Here is a 23,662-nt window from a genome sequence, read left to right as displayed (position 1 = left end):
GAGGTCGAGGACGCGGGGCAATGGCGCGTGGACGAGGTGGCTATACCTCGGTCGATAACAGTGACCCTAGTGCCGGTGTTGTTCAAAACAACCCGAACTTCCGGCCAAAGAATTATTCGCAAGTGCCACCGCCTGCTGGCCTGGAGTCACGCGGACGAGGCCGAGGCCGAGGAGGCCGTGGTGGGGATCGAGGAAATGGACATCGAGGACGGGGTGGCAATCGCGGACGAGGAGCTGCTGCCACTGCTGGCCAGTGAGATGTCGTCCCAATGAATATATGCGAAGAGAAGGAGTAACTAGTGTATGTATCCAGTATAGAGGGGTTGCACTCCGGAGCTTGTGTATGATACACCCAGGTAATAGTGAGCACTGAACAGTGAACATGGGCCCTCCCCACCTTTTCCCCGCATTCCAACTCCATCGCGGTCCATCTCCGAGCTCTCCAGTCCGGTTCATACAGTAGTAGATCTCCGCTTTGACATTGGAAAAATATCCGTCGGTATAGTGATTGCCGACACTCGTGTAGTTAAATATCCCCTACACTAGGTCTACTCATCCTAGTTTATCCTCCCCCGAAACAAGCTCATCCCAAGCTTTCTAGTTCCCATCCAGAATGTCCCCATCCATCCCCACCTTTGACAGCCTCACTCTCGACCCCAACGGGCCCCCGGGCAACGCATGGGGACTCTTCGGACCCAATAACGAGCTTGGAATGCTCAACCTGCTCACTCCGGAAGTAGTCAAGAGGGCAGCCTCCGAGGGAATTCGCGACGGTGTCCGCATCTCGCTCGACCTCCCGCTGAATCGACTTTCGCATCCGAGCTTTAACCGCAAGCCATTTGTCCAAGAGCTATTTAACAAGGCGCCGCGAATTATCAACGATGATACTCTGACGTTCAATACACAGACAAGTACGCAATGGGATGGGTTTAGGCATTATGGTGAACCATCTACTTTGAGACCAATGTTTATCTGGCGATTTTGCTGATGGATGGTATACAGGTAACCAGACGCATGGGTGTTACTTCAACGGACATTCCTTAGATGAGCTGAAGGAGTCGAGGGTCATCGGGATCGACGGTTCGTCTCATCTCCTATTCAAAATACCTATCTAAAAGACTAACATCCCATTCATCAGCATGGTCCAACAGTGGCGGCATCGTCGGCCGCGGCATCCTAATCGACTACGCATCCTGGGCCTCAAAACACTCCATCCCCCTCACCCCCTTCGAGACATCCACAATTCCACTCCCATCGATCCAGCAAATAATCGCCGAAACCGGTCTCACCCCACGCCCCGGCGACATCCTCTTCATCCGCACCGGCTTCACAGAAGCATACAACAAGCTAAGCTACGAGGAAGAAGCGGCCCTCGCCGCACGACCAACTCCGGACTTTGCGGGCGTCGAGAACGGCGAGAAAACCCTGCGCTGGCTGTGGGAGAACCAGTTTGCGGCGATTGCGAGCGATAGTCCGAGTTTTGAGCCGGCGCCGCTGTTTAGGCCGGATGAGGGGGTTGGGCACGAGGTTACGCTGCACCAGTGGTGTCTTAGTGGATGGGGGATGCCGATTGGGGAGTACTTTGATTTGGAGGAGTTGGCGGCTTATTGTAGGGAGAAGGGGAGGTGGAGTTTCTTTTTGAGTAGTGTGCCGTTGAAGGTTTGTTCTTTTCTACTTACATATTTTGCTCGAGACGGTGTTAGGTCGCTAATGAGATAATGTCACGCAGGTTCCTGGGGGTGTGGCTAGCCCGCCGAATGCGGTTGCTATTCTCTAAGTGGGAGAGAAAGGGATCTATATTTACGAAAGAAAGGATGCAACTGTTGAAAGATCAACTTAAAATGTCCCTGTTACCATTGCCCTAACTAGATATCTTATGTAGAAAGTCATGCATGTCCACATCAGCTCAGTCCAGCTCGCTCATTGAACAGATTGCCATATCCCAACCATTTTTTGCCTCCATTTAATCATAACGCCATTTGGACTTCCCACTTGAACAGGGATTCTCCCAGAATAAACTATCCCAATGCATACATAAGAACTAAGTAAAGAAAAATGCCTTCCATTTATCCAGAGATGGGGTAAGAGTATGGGGTATCTTCGACCGTTAGCAGTCGTCAAGTCATGCTCGTGGAATCGTAAGCCAATAAGCTCGTAAATCGTTCAAAGATCAACCGTCCGCTTCCTGATGAGCACTTTGGTAAACATATTGGGAAAGATCTGCTCTCCATTGCGAATGTTCCAGGGCCTTTTCCCCTCCTTGCCCTCAGGAAACTTGATGTCATATTCAACAAGGAGACGGCTGAGAATGGCTTTCAAGGCATTGTCCGCGAAGAATCGACCAGGGCAAGCCTGGCGTCCGTATCCGAAGTGGAGGTTCAACTTACTAAGCGTGACGAGGCTGTATTTGTGGCCGTTCTTGTTGTCTTGTTTGTCCTTGCACCAGCGGAAGCCGTCAAAGGTCTCGGGTTCTTCGACAAGCTCCGGGTCACGGGAGAGGGGTCCAGCCGCGAAACAGATGTAAGTACCCTCGGGGATAACCAGGCCGTCCTTGAAAACAATGGTTTCCTTGGCGATTCGCTGAACGTTGACTTCGCTGGTGGGATTGAGGCGCTGAGACTCGCGGATGAAACTATCGAGGTGGACCTGCTTAGCAAAGTCAGCCTTGGTAGCATTCGACCATCCGTTCGTAAGGGTTTCGATGATCTCGTTACGGAGGGGTTCAACGTATTCAGGACGGATGATGAGGTCGTAGAGACTCTGCGTGATGGTAATGGTGGAGGTATGGATGACAGCCAGGGCCATGATGATCATAACTCCCTGTGCGATGTTGGCAGGTTCCTTGTCATAGTCATTGTCTGCCATGTCCATCATCCACTGCATGAAGTCGTCAGGCTTCTCATAGTCAGGATCGCGGGCCTCTTTTTCGTGGCGCTCAAGAATCATAGGGATAAAGATGTCGTTCTTGACGTGCTCTAGGGTCTTTCTCAGGTATCGGACTGGGGGAAGGAGAGATGCAACCAGAGGCCGAAGGAAAGGAGGCAGAGGACGAAGAAAGAATAGAATCATCCCCAGTTTCTCTGTGTAATCAATGACGGTTTTGAGCCAATCTTCGCTGCGGCACAGGACGTCGCCGACGATGATACGGGAGGTGGAACGGTTGATCAGGTTGAGAATCATGTAGTAAAGGTTGACGAAGACCCATTTGTCTGCAATGTGATATCATGTTAGCCTTTTCCTAGTCAAACGAGATAGCTTGGGTCAGAACGTACCATTGCACTCAGGCACCTCGATTTCGAAGGCGTGCTTAAGCTCATCGAGCATGTTGGGGATGATACGACCAATAGCCGGAGTAAGCTTTTTCGAAGCAGTATGCGCGGGCAAGTAGCTATCGTTCAGAATATTGGTGTAGTCGCCGCAAACGCTCTACAGAGCTGTTAGTTTGAGACCGCATAACATGGGAGGGGATACATACCCCGAATTGCGCATCCAAAAGACTGAGCTTCGTATGAGGAAGAGGACGAATCTCATCCAAATACTTGGCTGGAAGGACGATGAGATCGGCATCAACTTTGCGGACACGGAAAGGGACATTCTTGTACTAATCGCATTAAGTCAGTATACTGGCAAGAATGTGGTAGAAAGAGTTCTAGACTTACCTTCTTGTAGCCATCATGAATAAGGTCCCGAGCCTTGACGAGGAATAGTAGACGGTTAACAAAATCAGGGACAAAGCGACCTAGGGTCACAGTGGGTACATTGATAGCCTGGGAGTCATTGTGAGACCTGCACAAGATCCAAGCTACCAAGACAGAAAGTAGAGCATAAATAACAATAAGAGACATCATGAACAACCCCTATATGGAGTGCACAGTCTCAGGTTGATAATTGTGATATTCGTCAAAGGGGTCAACTGGATGGAATTGATCTGGAACAACACCCGAAGGAGAGAGTTGGTAAGAGAAGAAAAGAAGACATAGGAGTGAGAACGGCGAAGCCAATTATATAGTCAGAATGAGATGTTCAGGAGTAACAGACAAGGAGTGAAGTTGAGAGTGAATGAGGTGAATATGGGTATAGACCTGTTTAGCCATGCACCAATTAGTACTAGCGTGGTTATTTTCGCCACCCATTTGGCAAGTAAAACCAAGGCCTGCTTTGTCATGATGAATGGCAGGAGAGCTTCGAGGGAGGGGAGCCATGGAAAGCGTCGGGGAGAAGTCATGCCAAGCAGGTGTCTGGGAGTTGGTGATGACTATGGTTGAAGTCAGCCGGGGAACGAGAGTTTGTTTGGACTTACTACTAGCCCTCCAGTTTGTAATTGGGCTCCGTATAGAAAATACGGATGACCAGATGCTAATAAACCGGAGGCATCTCAAGAAACCCAACTAGGGTGTGTTGTTATTACATGGTCTATGTACACAGAAGACAGGAGAACTTTTTGGCTGTCCCGGTTTATTCCAAGGTATATAGCATCACGAAATCAAACGCCAAACGCAAATGCGAAAGATGAAGCAAGATGACGAAGAGAGGTAATAGGGAAAATGGAAAAGGTTTACAGAGAAGCTGACATACAATCAATCTAGGCCAAGCCATTCGCCCTCGGCATCGGCGCCGGCATCACTCATAGCAGCGTCGCCATTGGTCGCGGCCATATCGACAGTGTCGATGGCTTTGGGAAAGGCGGGCGCCTTCTGTCCAGTCAGGACAGGCTTGGCAAGAAGGTAATTGAGGTTGTGCATATTTTTCTGAGAGAGACGCTTGATGTTTTCGTTGATATCATCAAGAGCACGCTGGACAGCACGAAGCTCCGGTCCCAATGTACCTGCGTTGTCTTTGAAGTAACGGCCATGGCTGCTAAATAAAGCTTCAATCCAGAGGAGGTTGAATTCGAGATGCGGTGTCTCTTCGCAAGCGTGAGCGACGTATCGTAGTAAACGGGGAAGGTATACAGTCGGCACGGAGCGAACAACAAGGGTTATGTCCGAGTGAGGGATATCTTCATGAACGGCACGTATGAGCTTGGCCTCGTTTAGACGGAACGCCATGACCAGTGCCTTCAAGAAGGTGTCTTCGTTGTTCGTATCGCCGGAGGCGGCGGCCTTTTTCGCACCCTCGACGGTGGCAAGAATGGTGTCAGGCGTGATAGAGATGTCAAGGTCAAAGGGATCGAAGACAAACTCGGTGTCCAGGCTGTATATGAGAAGGCCTTCGGTGGATGCTGCGCAGAACGAGCGGCCAGTCGAAGAGAAATCAACGCAGCTAACACGTACTTCGGGCCGAGTGGTTCGAGAACCTGCATCGCCACGCTTCGCACCCGGTAGAGACCGGTCAATTCGTTCCTCATGGTCTGATGCTTCTCCAGTTTCATCAATGAGGCCTCGGGCGCCGGCCTCTGTCATGTCTTTGCTGTTTAAAAACTCCTGGGTACCATCTAGCGAAGTGTTCACGGAGACAGTGTATTTCTTGACCATAGAGCCTGTGAGTACGTCATACAAGCAGATATATTTGCTGTTACCAGCTGCAAGAATACAGCTGCCATCAGCGCTGTATGTAATGCAGTGGAAGGATTTCGTGCCAGCGGCATTGGCTGCCGTCGTACGATCTGTGACTTTGCGCCCACCTGAGATGTCACGACGCCCATCAATACCGGTTTGTTGAACGGCGTCAGCCACCGACCAGAACGTCAACTGCCCATCTAATGAAGACGCTGCAACCTGTTTTCCGTCTGGTCGAAACGCCACGCTCAGGACGTCAGCGGTGAGTTGCAAAGGCTCGCTAGTTTGGGTCCGCCCGAAAATGCTCCAAAGACGAACGGTACGATCCCAACTTCCACTGACCAGATGATTGCCATCCGCAGCGAATGCCAAGGCCGAAACAGGCCCTTCATGGCCGGACAATTGATCGAGAAGTTGGCCGGTCTGCACAGACCATACGTGGATATCGAACGAGTCCGGAGACCCAGCGCAAACAACTTCACCGCTAGGGTCAACAGCGAGGGAGGAGAAGGAAAGACGAGACGGCGCGGTGAACGTGCGGAAATTTCGATACCGAATGAGATCCCAGGCCCTTATGGACCCATCCAGCGAGGAGGTAAATAGAACATTTCCTTTCTTCGAGAATTCGCAGGCTGTCACACCACTAGTGTGTTCTGTAAATGTAACCAAGCAAAATCCGGACTTGACGTCCCAGACTTTGATCTTGCCATCATCGGCAGCGGTGACAATCCTTTGGCCATCGGGCGAGTAAACAAGAGCATTCATCGAATCTAGGTGGCCTTGTTGTTTCAAAATGTATGACTCGGATTGCCACTCCCAGACCAATAATTGCCCGAACTTTGAGGATCCGAACGCCAGCCACTCGCCGGATTTGTTGATGGACACAACGTCAATATTACTTTGTGAGACACTGCAAACTCAGTCAGCAATACTCCATATACCTGATAACAGCATCATTTACCTAAGAATATGGATTGTGTTGAACTCTGGTAGCTCGTAAAGACCAAAAAGTCCGTTCGAAAATCCAACGACGAGCAGGTTTGACGGCGCATGGAAGGCGGCGCATTTGACTGTGGCATGAGGCTGCTGGAAGAACTCTTTTTTGACAATCCTCCATCGTGGTTCCGCTACATCCTCCATTGTGTCTGGGTCTTTTTTCGAGACATATTCCCAGCGGAAAAGGGCGCAGTCACGACTGACCGTGTAAATCTAAGGTTCGAGTTAGGGCACGAAATCAACCACCTTCACAGGGTCACCTACACATTCTTGGTCGGCAGAGAAGAACGCCGCTTTTACGCCTTGTCGATGACCGGCGAGAGTCGTGGGCTCGAAACCGTCCTCTGGATCCAAACTCCACACGCGCGCCGTTAAGTCTTTCGAAGCGGTCAAAAGGAAGCGGGAATCGCTTGACCACTCAATGTGCTGAACTTCGTCAAAATGCCCGGCAAGATCGCGATGCAAGACAAAGGGAGCAAATTCAATTTCCCCATCGCCACCGACAGTAGGGGTTTGCGGAGTATGCCATATCTGCAGCCGCCGCCCCACTCCAACGGCGAAGTGACGACCAGACGGTGAGAACTTGAGGGCGGAAACGGGGCCCTTGAACGAGAAGTTGTAAATTTGAATCCGGCGGTGGAAGTTTGTCAAGATAGCGCGGCCATGTTCATCCACGGTAAGGAGGATATTGCCTCGGGGAGTGAGGTCTAGCTGATGGATATTCGTTCGATGTGCAAAGGGAAGAGTATAGGAGGTGTTACTGAGGGCAGTCTGCGTTAGAAACTGCGCATTGACATTGAGATGGCCGGGAATGGCAAGCTTACTTCACCAGGTCGAATATCGTGACCCTGTTGCCCACCGGCGAGATCAAGCTATTTCCATCGGGCGTAAAGAGAAGGTTTCCTTTGCGATATACAGTACCGAGGAGGTTCGAGAACTGTTTCTATTAGCTTGCTGCGACCTCAAAACCAATTGAAATTCAAGCCCTCAGTCCGGAGGCTGTACCAACCTTAAAATCGGTCTTCATGGTAAATAGCCAGAAAGTCGCTCCTCAGCATCTACTTAGCACTCCTTCAGATCTTCAAAAAAAGTCGGCTTTGCGATAAGAGCTCGGATCAGCTGCTTTTTCCGGCCCCGGAAGCTTAGCCTAAAAGGTGCTAGCTTAGCGGCCTCAGTAATGATGATCCCGAAAAACGTGACTTTGGGGGGCTCCGAACAGTGGATTCAGGGGCAGCAGGAGCCAGACTAGACTCAACCAGGCACTCCAAGATTCAGGCTCTGGCTGCTGTCCTCTTGCCTCCTACCCTTCTCTTACGACCGCGCACCAACCTTCAACTCTCTCAGCTTCTGAAGGGTCTTTTTTGCTTCTCTTCTTTCTATACCTTCGTTTACCCTTCGAGAACCCTCGGGTTGTTGCACCGTTCCCGATCCGATTGACCCAGCTGCCTTTGCCGGTCACCCCTAATCATCATGGCCCCCATCAACGAGACTGCCTCGCCCATTGGCATTGCCAACGTGAGTCCAACCACCAGACTTATCATGTGTGAAAGGAATGTCATGCTGACCATTGTTCCCCTCTCAAACAGCTCCCAAACCAGCGGTATGTACAACATGCGAGAATCCGGAGATCGGGAGTAGTGGGATCGTTCTAATGAAGACACCAGACACAAGATCGTCGCTAAGCGGGGTGCGGCATTTACTATTATGGTGCGTTCAATCGACCCTCTGTCGGCTTGATTCATCCAACTAATAATCCATGCCTTAGGTTGCTGGAGAGTCTGGCCTGGGAAAGACCACGTTCATCAACACTTTATTTTCTACCACCATCAAGAACTACGCCGACCACAAGCGCCGACACCAGAAGCAGGTCGACCGAACTGTTGAGATTGAGATCACTAAGGCGGAATTGGAGGAGAAGTTCTTCAAAGGTTGATAATTGATGGTCCCGGTTCAGCGGCGATCGGCTAACAGCGATTACGCCATATAGTCCGCTTGACCGTTATTGATACCCCCGGATTTGGTGACTACGTCAACAACCGCGATTCCTGGCAACCGATCATCGAGTTCCTCGACGACCAGCATGAGTCGTACATGTTGCAGGAGCAGCAACCCCGCCGTACGGACAAGATTGACATGCGTGTGCACGCTTGTTTGTACTTCATCCGCCCTACCGGACACACCTTAAAGCCCCTCGATATTGAGGTCATGAAGCGTCTGAGCTCCCGTGTCAACCTTATTCCTGTTATCGCCAAGGCCGATACTCTCAGCCCCGCTGATCTCGCTCGTTACAAGCAAAGGGTACGCCGCCTTATGCCTCTCTGGTCTATCTTAGTGGTAGGCGCTAATTAATCCCGTGGCATTAGGTTCAAGCCGTTATTGAAGCCCAGGGCATCAAGATCTACACCCCTCCCATTGAAGAGGACGACGAGACTGCCGCCACTCACGCCCGCAGCCTCATGGCCGCCATGCCGTTCGCCGTTATCGGTTCTGAGAAAGATGTGAAGACAAACGACGGCCGCGTGGTCAAGGGTCGCCAATACGCTTGGGGTGTTGCCGAAGTCGAAGATGAGGAGCACTGCGATTTCAAGAAGTTGCGTTCGATCCTTATCCGTACCCACATGCTCGATCTTATCCACACAACCGAGGAGCAACACTACGAAGCATACCGCGCACAACAGATGGAGACCCGGAAATTTGGCGAGGCTCGGCCCAGAAAGCTCGACAACCCCAAGTTCAAGGAGGAAGAGGAGAACCTGCGCAAGCGCTTCACCGACCAAGTCAAGCTGGAGGAGTCACGGTTCCGACAGTGGGAGCAGAAGCTCATTGCGGAGCGAGATCGCCTCAACAAGGACCTCGAGGCCACTCATGCTGCGTATGTTCTTCCCATATATGTTCAACAAAAGAATGACCTACTAACTTGGCAACAGTATCAAAGCCCTCGAGGGAGAGATCGAAGGACTCCAGGGCTCATCGACCCGCAGCCACGGCCGTCGCTAAACTTCTTTCCATCCCGCTGGAGCCAGGCGACATTGGCTGTTTTTACGCACGGTAGAAAAAGCAGAAGGGTGCATTCATCTCTACTAATATGGTTTTACTCTCGACTACCCCTTGACGGTTTCTTTTCCTTTATCAATATTCACCTTTTAACATTCTCCGTGATTCTTCCGGATCATGTTCTCTACTCAAGCTTACCACCAATATCGGCTTTCTCACTTGGTCCAGCTTGACCTGTTTTCTGATTTTGCTTGCTAGTCGCTAGCGATGGTTTGTCTACGTCTTGATAATAGCCCTCTTGTATCCGGCATCTCAATAAATACATATTTAATGTGCATTGCGGTGATTACTTGTAGGCCTGACGAAACATTGATGTCGGGCAGTATTCATTTGATGCTAGCCTGACGGGTTGCTGCCATGTAGTAGTTGGCTGCGGAGTGTCAGCACATTATACCGCTGGGCCATAGAAACCAATTGGCGATGAAGCCTGTCCTTATATACCAACAACAGACTTGCTTTCATCTGACAATCTGTTTATATATCGGAACCTTGCACAACACTATTGACCTGAAGACCTAGGTATGGACTTGTATACTCGGGCCAGCACAATGTAGTTATTGGATATTAGATTACATCAATTTTTCATTTTCCTCAATCGAAAATAGAGTAATTAAGTGAATGTATGGTCAAATAGCTATAGATATAGGGCGCTCTGATATGCATCACCAGGAGAGCAAAGGCCCCATTCGGATTAGTGCCCTGTTTTGGTCTCCACCCTCCCCGAACGATGACCGCGCTTCGTTTCCCGCCTGCTGCCACGGGCTCCAACCAACTGACAACACGAGCAGCTGTGGCCTTTCGATCAACCAGTTTATAACCTCCACGGGCTCGTCAATGACTGCGACAGGGAGCTTTCCCTCGCAGTTAGTCCACACCCTCAAGACACATCATGGTAAGCTTAGCCCTCATAGCCGCAAGCTCACCCAGCTAATCCTGCTTCGCATCGCAGGACCCGTCAACGCCGTGACATTTTCAGGTGGCCCTGGAGCCTACATTCTAACGGGGTCAACTGATCGTGCCGTGCATCTTACCCGCGCCATTCCGAACAGCAACAATAGCTCGGTCGTTGAGACGACATCGCCGATTCAGAAGTACGAAGCCCACGGGTACTCGGTATTAGACATCGCCGTTGCGTTGGACAATTCGAAGTTTGCGAGCGTTGGAGGGGACCGACAGGTTTTTCTGTGGGATGTTGAGCAGGGAATCACCGTGAAACGATGGGGTGGGCATAACGCGAGGGTGGAAGCCGTGCAGTTCGCCGGGGAAGATGATGCGGTGGTCGTTTCTGGTGGGTATTTTGCTGGAACACTCGCCTCACCTCGAGATCTGGATCTGACAAGACGTGGGTATAGGCAGCGCGGATACTACGATTAACATCTGGGACGGCCGCTCGAATTCTCACAAACCAATCCAAACTTTTACCGAGGCCGGCGACACCGTCTCGTCGCTACATGTGCATATGCCCACTTACTCCATCGCAAGTGGAAGCTATGATGGCCGTGCGCGAGTCTACGACATCCGCATGGGCCGGACCACCGTGGATGTCCTCGGGAACCCGGTCACGAGCGTTCGGTGCTCTGCGGACGGGAACGCGCTTCTAACGTCTACACTCGACAGTCGGATCCGGATGCTCGATCGCGACGATGGGAAGCTTCTGAAGGCCTTTGGCTCCGAGGACAGCACCAAGGCGTCGCCACTATCACGCGCAAAACCAGCTGCGTATCGTAACACGGAGCTGCGCATCCGATCCGTATTCACGAAGGGCGACGCCGTCGTCCTCAGCGGCAGTGAGTCAGATAAGGACGACCACTCAGCACAGGCGCACATCTTCGCGTGGGACATCCTGAGTGGCGATGTCATTGCGTCGATTCCAGCTGGAGAAAAGGTCAAAGCTGTAAGCTGTGTGGCGTGGAATGAGAAAGGGAAATGCTGGGCAGGTGGATGCTCCGACGGTATGTACTTTCTTTTCTGACAGTGGCATTTGTGGACGGAACGTCTATGCATGCTTCTATTGCGCGTTGCGCTAATATACCTGCAGGAACCGTCAAAGTATATCGGTAAAAATGACCGCTGATAAGAATGGCCGCTTAAACGCGGAGAGTCGAGAGGCCATACAGTATCTACAGTGAGAGATATCCTCCGCCAAAATTCTACCGGATTCTCTCGAATTGCAAGTCATTTGCAGTACGCATGCCACTGGCTTGGATGTCTTCCGAAGGTTCCGCCGGGCTTCTATGAAGTACGCTAAGGCTATCGCGGCAATCCAATCACCACGCCCGGGAACCGGTATCATTCAGCCATCACTCCACGTGCGCTTGGTGGCCTGATGTTTGACTTGCCAATCATACCAATTACACCGATGTCAAGAATGAGCGATTTACTTAGACGAAATCTTGCCCGATCGAGAAAGACCTTCAAGAATCACCAGGACAAATCTCGCTTACGGTAGGGTAGGCCTTGCCTAGCCTGACAGGCACTCCGCACGCCACCAAACGAAAATAAACTCTGTTGAGTCTCGAGTCTTGACACATCCGGATGCGCATCCCTGTCCTCCGCAATGAGGCTGGATATAGTATGCGGCGCCATTCCTTCGGCACTTGGCGCGACGGCATTTGGCCTATGAATGCCGTTGAGCTTCAGTTCGAGGTTACACAATGCAGGATCTCGTCATGAACTGCTGTTTGTTTGCCTGGTGGGCTAGCTGAATTTGACTTTGGCTGGGGTTGACCTGAGCTGACTAGGCTTCGGTTGCTTGCTCGCTTATTGATGTCATTCATTGTATCATCAAGGGTTGACCCCGGTTGATGGCAAAAGCAATCAATTGATCTACGTATCTCTGATGTGCTTCATCTCCGTACACAGAGTCTTATGATTGGATCCTGCGCATTGCGCAATAACCTCTTTCCCTGTTTATTTATTGAAGTCGTATGGAAGAATGCACATATTGTAATCTTATCAATTGTCATCATACTTCGCCGAACTCCGTAACTGGGCTGCCTAATATGCCCTAGATACATGCATGCATTCCTAGCTGAGGCCGAAACGCCTTGCTTTGCATTACCTCGCGGTGCGTTCTCGCCTTGCTTTTTCCAGCTTCCCCGTAAACCCAGAAAACCAACGGTACCTACATAAGTGGAGATGGGGCGACAAAGCGCCATAGATCAAAAACGTAAAGAACTTCAACAAAATGCGCTGACTGGCTCATGTATCATGCAGAACCGCTTCGCTTCCAATGGTGTGGCGTAGATCGTCGTAATTGTAGGTAGGAGGAACAAAAGAAGAGAGGGTAAACATACACCGGTGTTCTCTCGCTAAACTTTTGGGACAGGGTCAATCAAGAATACAGTAATGAGAAAGAAAGAAGACCGAAGAAAAAATTGCAAACGTGGAAATGTAAAAAAGAACCATGATAACTTTTAGAGCGCGCACAACCGCAGGGTCCGTAGGCACTGTGTATGCTATTATTAGATCACCAATGCCTCAATCCCCTTCTCTGGCTCGTGGCTTTCCGCCTCTAAGGCGTTCATGGCGCGATGGAGTTCGTGCTCGCCAACGATAATGGTTCCCGCGCGCGCGGTGCTCAGGAAACTGATCTCGACGGCATCAAAAGATGAATCGAAATCAGGCTGGAGACGATGCGTCGGTGGGTTGATGCCATTTCCGTTCGGTTTTCGACCAGGGCTGTGGCTTTTGCTAGCTTTTGGGGCAACGTGAGCGCCGTTCGGCATAGGGATGTCGATGTATTGGGTTGACCTTTCGTATGTAGGGCTGGAGCTGTCGACGGAAAGTGTAGTAGATCCCGTAAGACTGTCCTCGCTGCGGTTGTGCGTAGCGTCGGCTAACCGACTTGCAACTCCGCAGACAATACCGGTAGCTTCTAAAGGAAGCTTGCGGAGATCCAACATGATAGGGAAGAGAATATCCTCCTTTGAGCCAAGGAGGAGGCTGCTGGAGTCCTCATCTCCATCGGCGAGTGAAGTTGGATCGCTCGAGAATCGAGGTAAAAGGCGCTGCTCCAGGAGCAAGGACGCTGCCGGGTCTGCAGCAGTTAAAGTGAGAGAGAGAAATCGAGGCTTGTCAACAACTAGCGCTGTTGTGAGAGCATCGCGTAGAATGGCGATCGAGCTTTCGTCGTTGCTGAAAGGGTGATGGGCCGCACATTGTACTAGACGCAGTGAAGTATCCACGTAAGGTATAATATTGTTTCGGCGTAATGAGGAAAAAGTGCGCTTTTGCAGTTCGTTGAGAGAGGACGGTGGAGGTGTAGCCGGTGGAGAGCTCAAGGTGCTAGCGGAAAGCGACGAGATAGGGCTGAACGGACTGTTCGCCGAGGAGTGGTTGTTGTTGATGAAGGCCTCGGTCGAGATCTCGAACTTGAAACCACGGCTTTCTAGGGCTTCAATAACCTGCGCTTTGCTTCTAAAAGGCACGATAATATAGTCGGCATAATAAGTTGATATGAAGAAAATTGAGCTATAAAATCATGACGGTTAGCGCGTACAACAAAGGTATACCGTCGTTATGCACTTACATTCCCGCCATAGCTAATGGCGTAGTCAATTCGAGGACGCGTTGTCCTGCCTCTAATCCTTCTCCGTATACTTGCATTGCGATAAAGTCGTCGTTGCTGATGGATAGGCGGCTTTGTGTAGACACACTAACTTGGAAGAACCGTTCAAGCAAAGGTGCAAAGTACTCGTCAGCGAGCTGGCGAGGGCACATTATTGAGCATTCCACCGGCGTGATTGACAGGTTCAGGAAAGAGGGCTGCACATTTCGCGGAAGTTCGCGGGGGCTATCACAGCCACGAGACTCAGTTCGAATCTCATTGATCGGAGCAACTTCATGGAACAGCACCTGCAAGATGGGATTCATGAAGAATGGGTATAGATCTAGAGGGATGTGCACCAGGGCCAGTCGGTCGTCCTGGAGTTGGTTGATCTCGGTTAGCGAGGCAAGTCGATTTTGTGTCGCTTCCAATTGGGCACCTTGCAAAGAACGTGAAACTATGCAAAAGAAAAAAAGGGGACGCAATGACAAATAGAGGAGAGGAGGCTTACCATGAACTGGACCTGGGCAGATATTAGGGTCAGCGAGTTTTCCATTCTGTCAGGTATTGTCCCGACTTGTAGTGTCTAGCAACACAGCAGCAGAGGTATAGAGGCCTTAAGAGTAAAAGGGTGGTAACCGGCTCAATGAGAAGCTGGAAGAAGTTAGAATGAGTTATGTAGAGAGCGGTTGCCAACTCACATAATGACGAGGACTCGAGGAGATCAAAATAGGAATCGGAGTAGATCTTAGAAGAGGAGGATAATATGGGGTAATCGTATAGGCAAGGCTAGCCACGAGCCAGGCTCGTAAATGACGTTTGAGTAGATTTGAGCAGGTAAGACAAGATTAGACGCCTGTCTAAATGCAGCTGAAAGGGATCCCTTGTTTCTTTCCTTTCTTTTTTTCGTCGGAATCTTTTGTAGAGCACAAAGACTCTCGCCGTCATTGTCCTCGAAACTGTGGAATTGGGGTTACGCCATTCTTGGGAAGATGGTCTAAGAATTGGTGGACGAGGGCTCGAGATGTAGTAGGCAGCTGTCGATGATGGTGCTATCCAAGGCAGGGATTATGACAGAAGGCGTCGACTCATGGGATGGTGGAGGAAAGGGAAGTTGGAGCTGGAAGAAGCGTTGAGCTGTCGAGTGTGCTGTCCGTCCAACAGGTGACTCAACCCTCGACTGACTGGCTGCCTCCTGCCCTTCTCGCCAGTCCCTCTTTGTCTCGCTTTCTTTAGCTTCTTCGCCGCACTCTTTTTCCGGACCTCTACAATTCAATTCAACTCCACTGAAAGCTTTTCGAAAAAAAGAAATATACCGGAAATGCGGAGTAGATGATGCAAGGCGAATGAGACAGGAACTTCCGAGTCGACGAGGACGAAAAGCTTGACTATGGTAGGCACTCCACTACCCTTAGATGACGATGATAACTCGATCTTTATGTACAGTCGACCTCTTTTACCTAATCTGCTTTGCAATTCAAAATCTGCCTCACGGACCCTACGTTAGCCGTTCGTCTGACTTTATCTCCAGCTCGGGTCTCCAGTGCTCCACCAGCGATGGCCTTATCATCAATATCCCATCCCCCATTGCCACACCGCGCTAGGCGCCGGTACCGAGGTGTCTGAGCGTTCGGCGAGCGATCGAATCCTCCGGCGCGCTTTCGCGTTGACATTCAGATCCATCATATTATATTATAAGCAGGGAGCCAGCGGTGGCCAGAGCAGAAGAAGCTCGTGCACTCCCCGCACTTTTACGGGGACAAGGATGTGGTGAACCTGTGGGAGCTAGTCAGGCACATCGCTGCAAATCAACCTACCCGGTCACACACACCTTCGATCCTGCGTATCGTGGCATCAGCCACTGAGAGATTCAAATGCCCGTTTCCGTCGGTCGTCAAGGGCTTGCAGTGATTGGTGATTGATAACGAAGTGGAAAGGGTGGGTGGCATCATGGAGCCAGGTGGAGACTGTCCAAACATTCCAAGGGCAGGCGAACTTGGGTCTCTTCATCTCAGACATCTCCTGCAGGTCGTGGAAAGGAGCATTTGAGTTCTGGCGATAGGTACTGAGTACTCCGTACGGGGTACATTGCTCGCGACGGATCGTGCCACCCCATGATACGTTTGCTTCTCTCCTTTTCTTTTTCCAACCCCAAACTTTGCTCCCCCACAACTGTCCACTACGGTAACACCCAACTGAAGGCCCTTCCTCAACCGTCAGCAGAGCACGAGATTCCCCGCTTATTGAAGCCTTTTATTATCGGCCGAACCCCAACCTACGAAAATCAGCTCGAGCCTACGCAACTTAAGATACATATTCCAAACTCCAACGAACTCGGGATTTATTCTGACCAGCGCTTGCAGCGCTACGTCTAGAAACTCAAGAATCCTGGGGGCTGGGACTTCTCATGACCTTGTCAGAAAGCGATCCGAGGGCCAGGCTTGTGCCCTAGATGTCGCAAAGACCGGGTTCTGGTTGGTGGCCGATCTGCTACCCTGCCCTTGAGCACGGGGTTTTCTCCTCCTTCAGCCAAAGCCCAGACAAGCTAGCAAACAAATGATCACCCCCTCCATTCCGTTCGCTGTCCAATCATTTGAGCTGTCAGACAACACACCCTTGTCGAATATAATAAGAATCCATGTATGTCATAGTGACAGGATGAGAAAGCCTCCTGATCCTCGTCAAGGTCTTGGGAACTAAACATTGGAACACCCACGCAAGTGGAAAGGTACCTTGCTTTGCCGTGGCGGCTAACCTTCAACTCAGCCTCCGCGCAGGAAGGCGTAATCTGCTGGCCCTTGCCTATCGAACTGGCCTTCTTTCCTCGAGATCGTGACCCAAAATAGTACGGAGCATCTGCGTACAAAGTATCTCGATGTAATGCATTGCACCTTGGCGTTTCATAGGCGGTTGCAGTCGGACACCTGCGTCAGGTTCTGCCTTTGAATTATAGGCATTGTTGTATGCAATGTGTACAGTCTTTCTGCTACATACCTCCAACGACGTTTCTAACCCGCGCATCCGACGGACATTTCCGCCATCAACTGTCCTGCAGTTGCAGCTGCTGCGACTACTGCATGCAGCCAGATGATAACAAGATATTTCTAGGCCCACGGTCCGTGATCATTATCTGCAGCTCAAAGAGCAAATCAATGCTCGCCCTAAGATATCTACGATCTTCCTGCCTACTCTAAAGGCATTCTAGCACCGAGCCTACTATACGCTACTTCGATCTGGCATACTATGTGCCCCGGTTGAGTTGCTTGAGCAGTCGTATATCTACAAAAAGTATACATCCCACACCGTCCTTTCGAGAGGAAACCAGGAGCTATGGACGGTACCGAACTAAAGCCGCCGCCGAGATACATCGGCAAAGGTGCAATGATGCTGGCCACGATGTGGATATTCTTCTGACCTCCACTGCATGCCACGCAGATCCATCTGGGCTCCAAGTCCCTTATCTTTCTGCTCCGTGCGCATGCACATTGCACCTATGGCATTCTGCCTCTACCCGTAGCCCTTGCATGCTGGATGTCATACGAGACCAAAAGTATTGATAATGGCACATCCGGAATTCACTTCCAACCGATGCTGTTTCCGTATGGAAGGAAGTATAGTAAGAATGAGGTCAAGTCTAGAGATAAGTGCTCTCCAATGGCGTCTTTAGCATCGTAGCGAAGATCTTCTATCTCTACCTTATCTTTGGAGTACATTCTGCAGCTCTGCTCATAGAGAGCAGGCTAATGCATGCTTGCAGACTGTGCGTCGCGCAAGGATTATCCTAAGCAGAGGGACATTATGTCTGGACGGGCCACGGGGATCCTACGTCGACCTTATGCCCATGCATGCAACGCCAACGGCCTAACACGACATCACCCATTGACCAGTAAGCAACACCTCACCAAGCTACCATCGACGCCAAGTAAGGGATCACAGCAGATGCCGAGCTTATTGTATGTATTTATATTTATTCAATCGGGTATTCAATTCCCTAGTTGTAACCAGGCTCACCTCCTACGTGGCCGACCTTATCCTCCTATCTAGAGTATGAGTGCTGCAACAAAACCCAGCTTGTACAACCGGTAATGTAGACAGATCGCCAATCAATGCAAAAAAAAAATGACTTAATCCTCCTCATCAACCCTCGCCCGTTTCGACCCCCGGCTTTCAGGCTCGGCTTCTTGGATACCGTAGCGTTTTTGCCCTGCTCCACTAGCACCCCCAGTAACGTCCGCAATCATGCTGTCGATGCCAAAGGGGTCCGCTGTATCCTTCTCGAATTGGACGGGGCCACTTCGCTCCTATAAACACGACCTGGTTAGCGCTTGTTGCGTGGAGTGGCGTAGACGGGTAAAAGGAAAGGGAAGGAAGATACTAACCTCTGCATCCGCAGCACCCCTGAATCCCTCTTTCGCTCGCCCAAGGACCTCAAACCGATTCGACTTCTGCAGCTTACTCATCTCGCCTTCTGCGTCGGCCTCGTCGTCAAGATCGGCCTGCGGCTTGGGGCGGTAGATGCTGTTGATCGCGTCCTGCGCGGCAAACAGCGGCTTGTCGTAGGGGTTGTCTTCGTTGAATCCGGTGCTCATTCCGCTGGTCTGGTTGAAGAGGCGGGAATCCCACATCGTCTCGGAGGACTGTGTTGGCTTTGCGAGGCCGAGGGCTACCTTTTCTGAGATGTCGCGGTTCTGCTCGCGGGCCATGGCTTGGATGCGGCGCTCAGTACCCATGCGCGACTGGCGGAGCTGACGTTCGTTGTCCTGGCGGCGCTCGCGGCGGATGCGTTCGCGCTCTCGCGCGGCTTCTTCTTCTTCTTCGGGTGTGCGGGATCGGACTGAGGCGTCGGAGTAGCTGCGGCTGCGGCTGCGATCGCGGCTGGGGGAGCGAGAGACACGGGATGCTTGGCCTCTGGTTCGTTCCTCGCGGGCTTTCTGGGCGAGAGCGCGGAGGTGCTCTTCCTTCTGCGCCTTCTCCTTCTCTGCTAGTCTCTGTTGCATCTGGGCTCGGAGGCGGACTTCTTCACGGGCATGTCGGTCTGCCGTGAAGAGCGCCTCTGCGAACTGCGCAAACTTGTCATTGATAGAAACATCCTGTAGACCACGCCCATCAGCTGCCAATCGCTTGTCCAGCGGCACCGTGTAACCCTTAGGATTCTTCCAATTCGACACAGGCGGCGGGATCTTCCAGGCTTCCTGATCCTCCGCTGTAAGCTTCCGTGGCGGCGAGTGCATAATTGGCGGAGGCGGCGATGGCGGGCCACGAGGAATCTTCTTGTGTTTAAACTTCGGCGGCTCCATGGGATCCTGCTGGCGTTCCACGATCTTCATAATGCGATCGTTCTTCCGACTCGTATCACCCATCTGGTTCGCCGGTGTGTAGCGCACAAACGTAGGCTCTGCCCGGCTGCCTCCTTTCACGTTCTTCGGCTTCTGCGCAGCAACAGCCCCTGACACGAGACTAGCAAGCGCATTCTTCGTTTTCTCCATCTGCGCCTCGACTTCTTCCTCTGACGGCCTGTCCAGCGAAACCTCACCCATATCCACCCTCTGCCGAAGCGGGATCAAGTCCTTGAACGAAGCGTGTACGATCCGGTCATCGCTGTGTCCGCGGCGCGCGATAGCATCGTATTTGACCTTTCCCTCCGCGTCGACTTGTACGGCGAGCGCGTTCGATGTCGACGGTGTGCCCTTCCGGCCCATGTCCAGGGGATACTGCGCGACGAGAATCTCGGGGAACGCGCCACCGTCGCCGAAATCTTCGGGCGTTCTGGGACGCCATCCTGCTCGGTTGCCGTACGGGGGCGGACCGGTCCTCTATTGAGGGTCAAATATTAGCACAGTACTTTAGTAGAGTGTTTGGAGTAGACTAACCCGGAGAACAATCTGTGATTCATCGAGCTGGCCCGGCCCGACTATGCGCGGTCCTCGCTGGGCATGTTGTGGTAGCTCCTCCTCTTCACCTGTGTATTTTGGTTTCGGTAATGATTTGAATAATCCTTCCGCGATGGACGTCATTGTGGATATGAAGTAAGAAGAAGAGTAAGGTGAGTTGAAAAGGAGAGGCTGTTGATGAGTGACGACTGCTTGATGCTTTTTTCGATGGGGCTGGCGGCGGACTACGGGACTGGTTGGCGTCGTACGCCGTACGATTAGATAGCGGCCCAAAGGGGAAATATGGTGTGCCGCTATAAGCCTTCATTCTATGCTTTCAAGGGAAGTAGGAGAAGATCTTATGGTTTTACAGAGATATTTTAACAAAGCTAAGCAAATTAAAAGACAGATTAAATCTATAGTGTGTCAAAATTATTATCTAAATTCCAACGGTTCGCTAATTCATCTATGGAAAATATACCAATATCTTCAGGATATATAATGGGTAGTCCAAAATCCAACTAGATAATACATAACTATGAGAAGTAATCCGCCTGCTGACTGTGTAAATAGGGGAGATGTTGTACAAAGGTCGCTGTGCCGATTCGCGCAGCCCTCAATAAGCAAAACTGGTCAAATGTTTCCAAAATGTTTTAAGCAGCAACTAAATGAGGCCGCTTCGGGCAATTAACCTCCTCTGCATCAGTTGCCTCAACATAATGCTCTTTTCCGTGGTACTGGTACCATATTTTCAATGTCTTCGGCTGTAGGGGAGCCGGATCGTGGAATCCAAGGATGTGGAACTGTGTGAGAGTCAGTATTCAGAGTCTTGAACTGACAAAGGAAGAACAGCGAGACGCACCTTAGCGGTTTTCTTGGATATGTTGAGCTGGCCATGGTCCACCAGCGCAGCTACCGGAATAGTGACATCGGTCACGGCGGGCTCTGTGTCAGCCTTTCGCTTCGAAGGATAGTGACCGTATTCTGCCTTGGTTATGACCAGACCACCTCGGCTGTACTCCTTTTCCTGTCGTCGTCGCACTTGATCGGCCATGAGATCAATGGCCTGCGCGCTTTCCAACCTCTTCTGCGGAACTTGCTGCCTCAACTTCCTCTGCCGCTTGGCAAGCAGCTTTCGGCGATTGCGCCGTTCTCTGGGCCGAATGAAGCCGAACTCTACCGCGCAATATGTCAACCATGGCAGGAGAACTGCCAGAGTAGCAGAGTCTGCGGTGACACTATCCATAGCACAAATCGCAATGGGAAGTTTGATCCTCTGCCCTAGCCTGGCCCATGATAGGGACATGATCAGACCTTGAGGTTGTATGGTAACCCCGAATCCGATGCGGGTCAGGTCACCGACCTGGCGAGAACCGTGGATACTCCAAGCGAGTGATAAGTCCATAGAAACGGTAGTGTTGATATCGAGCCTCACAGACCGCGGCTCGTTGGCTGGCGGCAATGCATAGTGTTTTTCAGAGCTCCATTGGGAGAGAGCATCGGTAGCCGCTGACCCGGAGAAGATGTTCCGAGCATATTTCAGTATAATGCCGTTCGTGGCTGGCGACGAATTGATGGCAACGGTCCAAGACTCCGCAGCTTTTTCTTCTTCGCGCTTCTTTGATCTGATTACCTGGTATTCGTCCTCAAATTCGTCTTCGGCGGACTGTTCCATGTCATATTCATCATCTTCAGCAAAGACAGAAAGCTTCGATTGTTGAGATACAATTCCAACTTGGAGCTGGCTTACTGCCTGTTCCTCAAGGAAGACCTCCTCTCCAACAAAAGGTAAAAACAATGTTTGGACCACAAGAGGCCAATCAAGGTATCCGCTGGACCAGCTACAGAACGCAGTCTTCTTCTGCCCAATACTTCTAGTGACTTGCATGTTGAGCATCGGCGGAGCTTCGAAGATTGAGCGATTAAGGGTAGTCCCGAGAATCACATTGAAAGGGTTCGTCCCAGGCGTAACGACGATGCTTTTGGCCACGTTTGCTTGTAGCGTAGTTTCTGGGAGGGCAGTAGCGTCAACGCTGACGAGCGTGTTTTGGAAGTATGAGAATGGCCATCTTTTGAGGAGGCCCTTGGGGCTCGGATCGGTAATCACTCGGCTGGTGCTAACCCCTAGGGCGACATTCTGTGTACTCAGAATCAAAGGGAGAGGGACCTTAGAGAGTCCTATCAGTGGCGACTCCTACCAGGACGGGGCCTTAGCAGACTTACATTGCGCGTTTCCGTCTCGCCATCTTCATATTCAAATTCGACCTCATTGAAGAGACGCTGGAAACCGCCTGCGATACCGGCATAGATCTCCAATTCGGGTTTCTCATCAGCTTTCTCTTCCTTCTCTGCCTCTTCCCCGTTTTCTCTCTCATCATCCTCTTTCTCATCCTCCCCCAAAACAGTCCGAAGCGTCGGGAATGGCGTCACAAAGGAGTACCGCACAGCAAAATTTGTCAGTTTCGGCGAAGGCATTACTAAGTACACCTCGTCGCCGTCCTCATTCACGGTAATCATATCCGTAGCATTGACGCCGACAGTGAGAGATCCCTTAAAGTTGTTAGGCAGGAACCCTGACAGTTACAGCGCGTAGGCTTTTGGGAGCAACAAGTATAGCGGGAGAACAGTGAGCATTCAGAGAGGCATACCTTACTCCTAACCATAGAATTAAGCACCGCCCTCTCCCTCCTCTTCATCGTTTCAAGGAACCAATTCCGAAACTCATCCGACTTCATAGCCCTAACCCCAACTTGAGTCTGCTTGCCCTGTTTTTCCAATTCGCCACCTCGTCCCATTGATCCCCGAGGACCCCATTCTCTTTGCACCCCCTCTGCGCCTAACAGATCATACACGATTCTCTTCTGCGGATGAACCAGGGTTTCGTACGCGTCTCGTATGCGCTTGAACTGCTGCTCGGCCACATCTTGTAGTTCTGACGGTTGTTTGTCCGGGTGGAAGCTTAACGTGAGTGTCCGGTAGGCAGACCGGATCGCAGCATCTGTGGGGGGAGGGTCGCGGGGAAGACCAAGGAGGGCATAGTAGTCGAATTCTTCGGGGTAAGACATGAGAAGGGAGTACGCTTCTGCATCGTTTGCGTCGGCATCGGCGCCATCGGAGGTTGTGCGCTCGCTGTTATGATTCATGGCGATGAATGTGCGCGTCGAGTTCGGCGTGTCGGCGTTCTTCTACCTAGGACTCGGGGTGTTGCGCGCCGGCCTAGATGGTATACATGCACCGCTATTCCGCCGCTGGGTAGCTCAATACTCTTTGAATCCACTCATATAGTTCTGCGGTTCATTTTTCCGGGTGGATGTGCTGTAAGCGCTGTTGGTGATCAGCGTCGACTTTTTTCCGCTGAATGCGGAGAGCTGGCGGCGGGCGGAACTGAAGCTCCACCGGTTTGCGGGTGACGTCGTCTCCGGCCTGGGATCGGCGCTACTTTGCTCTTACAACCATCTACGGAGAGACCACTTATCATTTGATTGCCAAATTCTAAGCTCAATATGCCCCTACCTGTCTCAAGCTTGACAAATAACTGAATTTTCGGGTCTCTGGCCACCAAACAGACAAATGCAAGAAGAATGCTGTACCAGACTAGCAACCCCGGGGCTTAGTGCACACCAGCGATCTTGAATTCATCAACGAAAGTCACTAACTTTTCCTCCATCTCCATCACGTAAGTCGGATAGCAATTA

The 23,662-nt window shown here is 51.2% G+C and overlaps 8 protein-coding genes across 8 annotated transcripts; 3 read left to right on the top strand and 5 right to left on the bottom strand.

Moving 5' to 3' along the window:
- Positions 1-613: 613 nt before the first annotated feature.
- Positions 614-1,777, top strand: BDW74DRAFT_179814 (uncharacterized protein; the record flags this gene model as incomplete). Its single annotated transcript, XM_073729557.1, has 4 exons — positions 614-941; positions 1,003-1,080; positions 1,139-1,659; positions 1,730-1,777. The coding sequence occupies 4 exons, from the start codon at positions 614-616 to the stop codon at positions 1,775-1,777; spliced, it is 975 nt and encodes a 324-aa protein (XP_073582124.1).
- Positions 1,778-1,818: 41 nt separating this feature from the next.
- BDW74DRAFT_156309 (cytochrome P450) lies at positions 1,819-4,356 on the bottom strand. Its single transcript, XM_073724980.1, has 4 exons — positions 3,660-4,356; positions 3,476-3,601; positions 3,273-3,426; positions 1,819-3,209 (listed from the first exon to the last, which is right to left on the bottom strand). The coding sequence occupies exons 1-4, from the start codon at positions 3,846-3,848 to the stop codon at positions 2,164-2,166; spliced, it is 1,515 nt and encodes a 504-aa protein (XP_073582123.1). The 5' UTR covers positions 3,849-4,356; the 3' UTR covers positions 1,819-2,163.
- Positions 4,357-4,370: 14 nt separating this feature from the next.
- On the bottom strand, positions 4,371-7,542 carry BDW74DRAFT_156308 (snoRNA-binding rRNA-processing protein PWP2). The gene is made up of 5 exons (XM_073724979.1): positions 7,504-7,542; positions 7,319-7,431; positions 6,759-7,254; positions 6,460-6,707; positions 4,371-6,408 (listed from the first exon to the last, which is right to left on the bottom strand). The coding sequence occupies exons 1-5, from the start codon at positions 7,519-7,521 to the stop codon at positions 4,578-4,580; spliced, it is 2,706 nt and encodes a 901-aa protein (XP_073582122.1). The 5' UTR covers positions 7,522-7,542; the 3' UTR covers positions 4,371-4,577.
- A 227-nt stretch (positions 7,543-7,769) lies between these two features.
- On the top strand, positions 7,770-9,825 carry aspC (septin CDC12). Its single transcript, XM_073724978.1, has 7 exons — positions 7,770-8,009; positions 8,081-8,094; positions 8,159-8,201; positions 8,260-8,422; positions 8,482-8,792; positions 8,858-9,366; positions 9,422-9,825. The coding sequence occupies exons 1-7, from the start codon at positions 7,965-7,967 to the stop codon at positions 9,489-9,491; spliced, it is 1,155 nt and encodes a 384-aa protein (XP_073582121.1). The 5' UTR covers positions 7,770-7,964; the 3' UTR covers positions 9,492-9,825.
- A 557-nt stretch (positions 9,826-10,382) lies between these two features.
- On the top strand, positions 10,383-11,609 carry BDW74DRAFT_179810 (WD40 repeat domain-containing protein; the record flags this gene model as incomplete). The annotated part of the gene is made up of 4 exons (XM_073729556.1): positions 10,383-10,440; positions 10,498-10,836; positions 10,901-11,500; positions 11,587-11,609. 4 exons carry the CDS (start codon positions 10,383-10,385, stop codon positions 11,607-11,609), a joined length of 1,020 nt encoding a protein of 339 aa, XP_073582120.1.
- Positions 11,610-12,859: 1,250 nt separating this feature from the next.
- BDW74DRAFT_39678 (ACT domain-containing protein) lies at positions 12,860-14,830 on the bottom strand. Its single transcript, XM_073732684.1, has 4 exons — positions 14,799-14,830; positions 14,609-14,751; positions 14,080-14,474; positions 12,860-14,021 (listed from the first exon to the last, which is right to left on the bottom strand). Exons 2-4 carry the CDS (start codon positions 14,651-14,653, stop codon positions 13,013-13,015), a joined length of 1,449 nt encoding a protein of 482 aa, XP_073582119.1. The 5' UTR covers positions 14,654-14,751; positions 14,799-14,830; the 3' UTR covers positions 12,860-13,012.
- Positions 14,831-18,038: 3,208 nt separating this feature from the next.
- BDW74DRAFT_156289 (SKIP/SNW domain-containing protein) lies at positions 18,039-20,151 on the bottom strand. Its single transcript, XM_073724977.1, has 3 exons — positions 19,968-20,151; positions 18,477-19,910; positions 18,039-18,398 (listed from the first exon to the last, which is right to left on the bottom strand). The coding sequence occupies exons 1-3, from the start codon at positions 20,109-20,111 to the stop codon at positions 18,222-18,224; spliced, it is 1,755 nt and encodes a 584-aa protein (XP_073582118.1). The 5' UTR covers positions 20,112-20,151; the 3' UTR covers positions 18,039-18,221.
- A 286-nt stretch (positions 20,152-20,437) lies between these two features.
- BDW74DRAFT_156288 (J domain-containing protein) lies at positions 20,438-23,291 on the bottom strand. The gene is made up of 4 exons (XM_073724976.1): positions 22,616-23,291; positions 22,191-22,517; positions 20,830-22,134; positions 20,438-20,770 (listed from the first exon to the last, which is right to left on the bottom strand). The coding sequence occupies exons 1-4, from the start codon at positions 23,108-23,110 to the stop codon at positions 20,621-20,623; spliced, it is 2,277 nt and encodes a 758-aa protein (XP_073582117.1). The 5' UTR covers positions 23,111-23,291; the 3' UTR covers positions 20,438-20,620.
- Between the last annotated feature and the right edge of the window lie 371 nt (positions 23,292-23,662).

This window comes from Aspergillus multicolor, assembly GCF_047715735.1.
Source record: "Aspergillus multicolor strain CBS 133.54 unplaced genomic scaffold BDW74scaffold_19, whole genome shotgun sequence".
Taxonomy (NCBI): domain Eukaryota; kingdom Fungi; phylum Ascomycota; class Eurotiomycetes; order Eurotiales; family Aspergillaceae; genus Aspergillus; species Aspergillus multicolor.
The sequence above is the reverse complement of the archived record's forward strand: the minus strand, read 5'-3'. Positions and strand labels throughout refer to the sequence as shown.

Excerpts from the sequence above, each read along its gene's own strand:
- aspC (XM_073724978.1), top strand. The coding sequence starts at position 7,965 with ATGGCCCCCATCAACGAGACTGCCTCGCCCATTGGCATTGCCAAC. Across the intron at positions 8,202-8,259 it reads GTGCGGCATTTACTATTATG|GTTGCTGGAGAGTCTGGCCT; the intron begins GTGCGTTCAATC and ends TCCATGCCTTAG. Across the intron at positions 8,793-8,857 it reads TCGCTCGTTACAAGCAAAGG|GTTCAAGCCGTTATTGAAGC; the intron begins GTACGCCGCCTT and ends CCGTGGCATTAG.
- BDW74DRAFT_156309 (XM_073724980.1), bottom strand. The coding sequence starts at position 3,848 with ATGATGTCTCTTATTGTTATTTATGCTCTACTTTCTGTCTTGGTAGCT. Across the intron at positions 3,427-3,475 it reads TTTTGGATGCGCAATTCGGG|AGCGTTTGCGGCGACTACAC; the intron begins GTATGTATCCCC and ends ACAGCTCTGTAG. Across the intron at positions 3,210-3,272 it reads CGAGGTGCCTGAGTGCAATG|ACAAATGGGTCTTCGTCAAC; the intron begins GTACGTTCTGAC and ends ATCACATTGCAG.
- BDW74DRAFT_39678 (XM_073732684.1), bottom strand. The coding sequence starts at position 14,653 with ATGGAAAACTCGCTGACCCTAATATCTGCCCAGGTCCAGTTCATG. Across the intron at positions 14,475-14,608 it reads CTGCCCAGGTCCAGTTCATG|GACGACCGACTGGCCCTGGT; the intron begins GTAAGCCTCCTC and ends AACCAACTCCAG. Across the intron at positions 14,022-14,079 it reads CCATTAGCTATGGCGGGAAT|CTCAATTTTCTTCATATCAA; the intron begins GTAAGTGCATAA and ends ATGATTTTATAG.
- BDW74DRAFT_156288 (XM_073724976.1), bottom strand. The coding sequence starts at position 23,110 with ATGAATCATAACAGCGAGCGCACAACCTCCGATGGCGCCGATGCCGAC. Across the intron at positions 22,135-22,190 it reads GCGAGACGGAAACGCGCAAT|GTCCCTCTCCCTTTGATTCT; the intron begins GTAAGTCTGCTA and ends GGACTCTCTAAG. Across the intron at positions 20,771-20,829 it reads TATCCAAGAAAACCGCTAAG|TTCCACATCCTTGGATTCCA; the intron begins GTGCGTCTCGCT and ends ACTCTCACACAG.
- BDW74DRAFT_156289 (XM_073724977.1), bottom strand. The coding sequence starts at position 20,111 with ATGACGTCCATCGCGGAAGGATTATTCAAATCATTACCGAAACCAAAA. Across the intron at positions 19,911-19,967 it reads AATCACAGATTGTTCTCCGG|AGGACCGGTCCGCCCCCGTA; the intron begins GTTAGTCTACTC and ends GACCCTCAATAG. Across the intron at positions 18,399-18,476 it reads GGGGTGCTGCGGATGCAGAG|GAGCGAAGTGGCCCCGTCCA; the intron begins GTTAGTATCTTC and ends TCGTGTTTATAG.
- BDW74DRAFT_156308 (XM_073724979.1), bottom strand. Across the intron at positions 7,255-7,318 it reads ACGATATTCGACCTGGTGAA|TAACACCTCCTATACTCTTC; the intron begins GTAAGCTTGCCA and ends GACTGCCCTCAG. Across the intron at positions 6,708-6,758 it reads TCTCTGCCGACCAAGAATGT|ATTTACACGGTCAGTCGTGA; the intron begins GTAGGTGACCCT and ends CTCGAACCTTAG.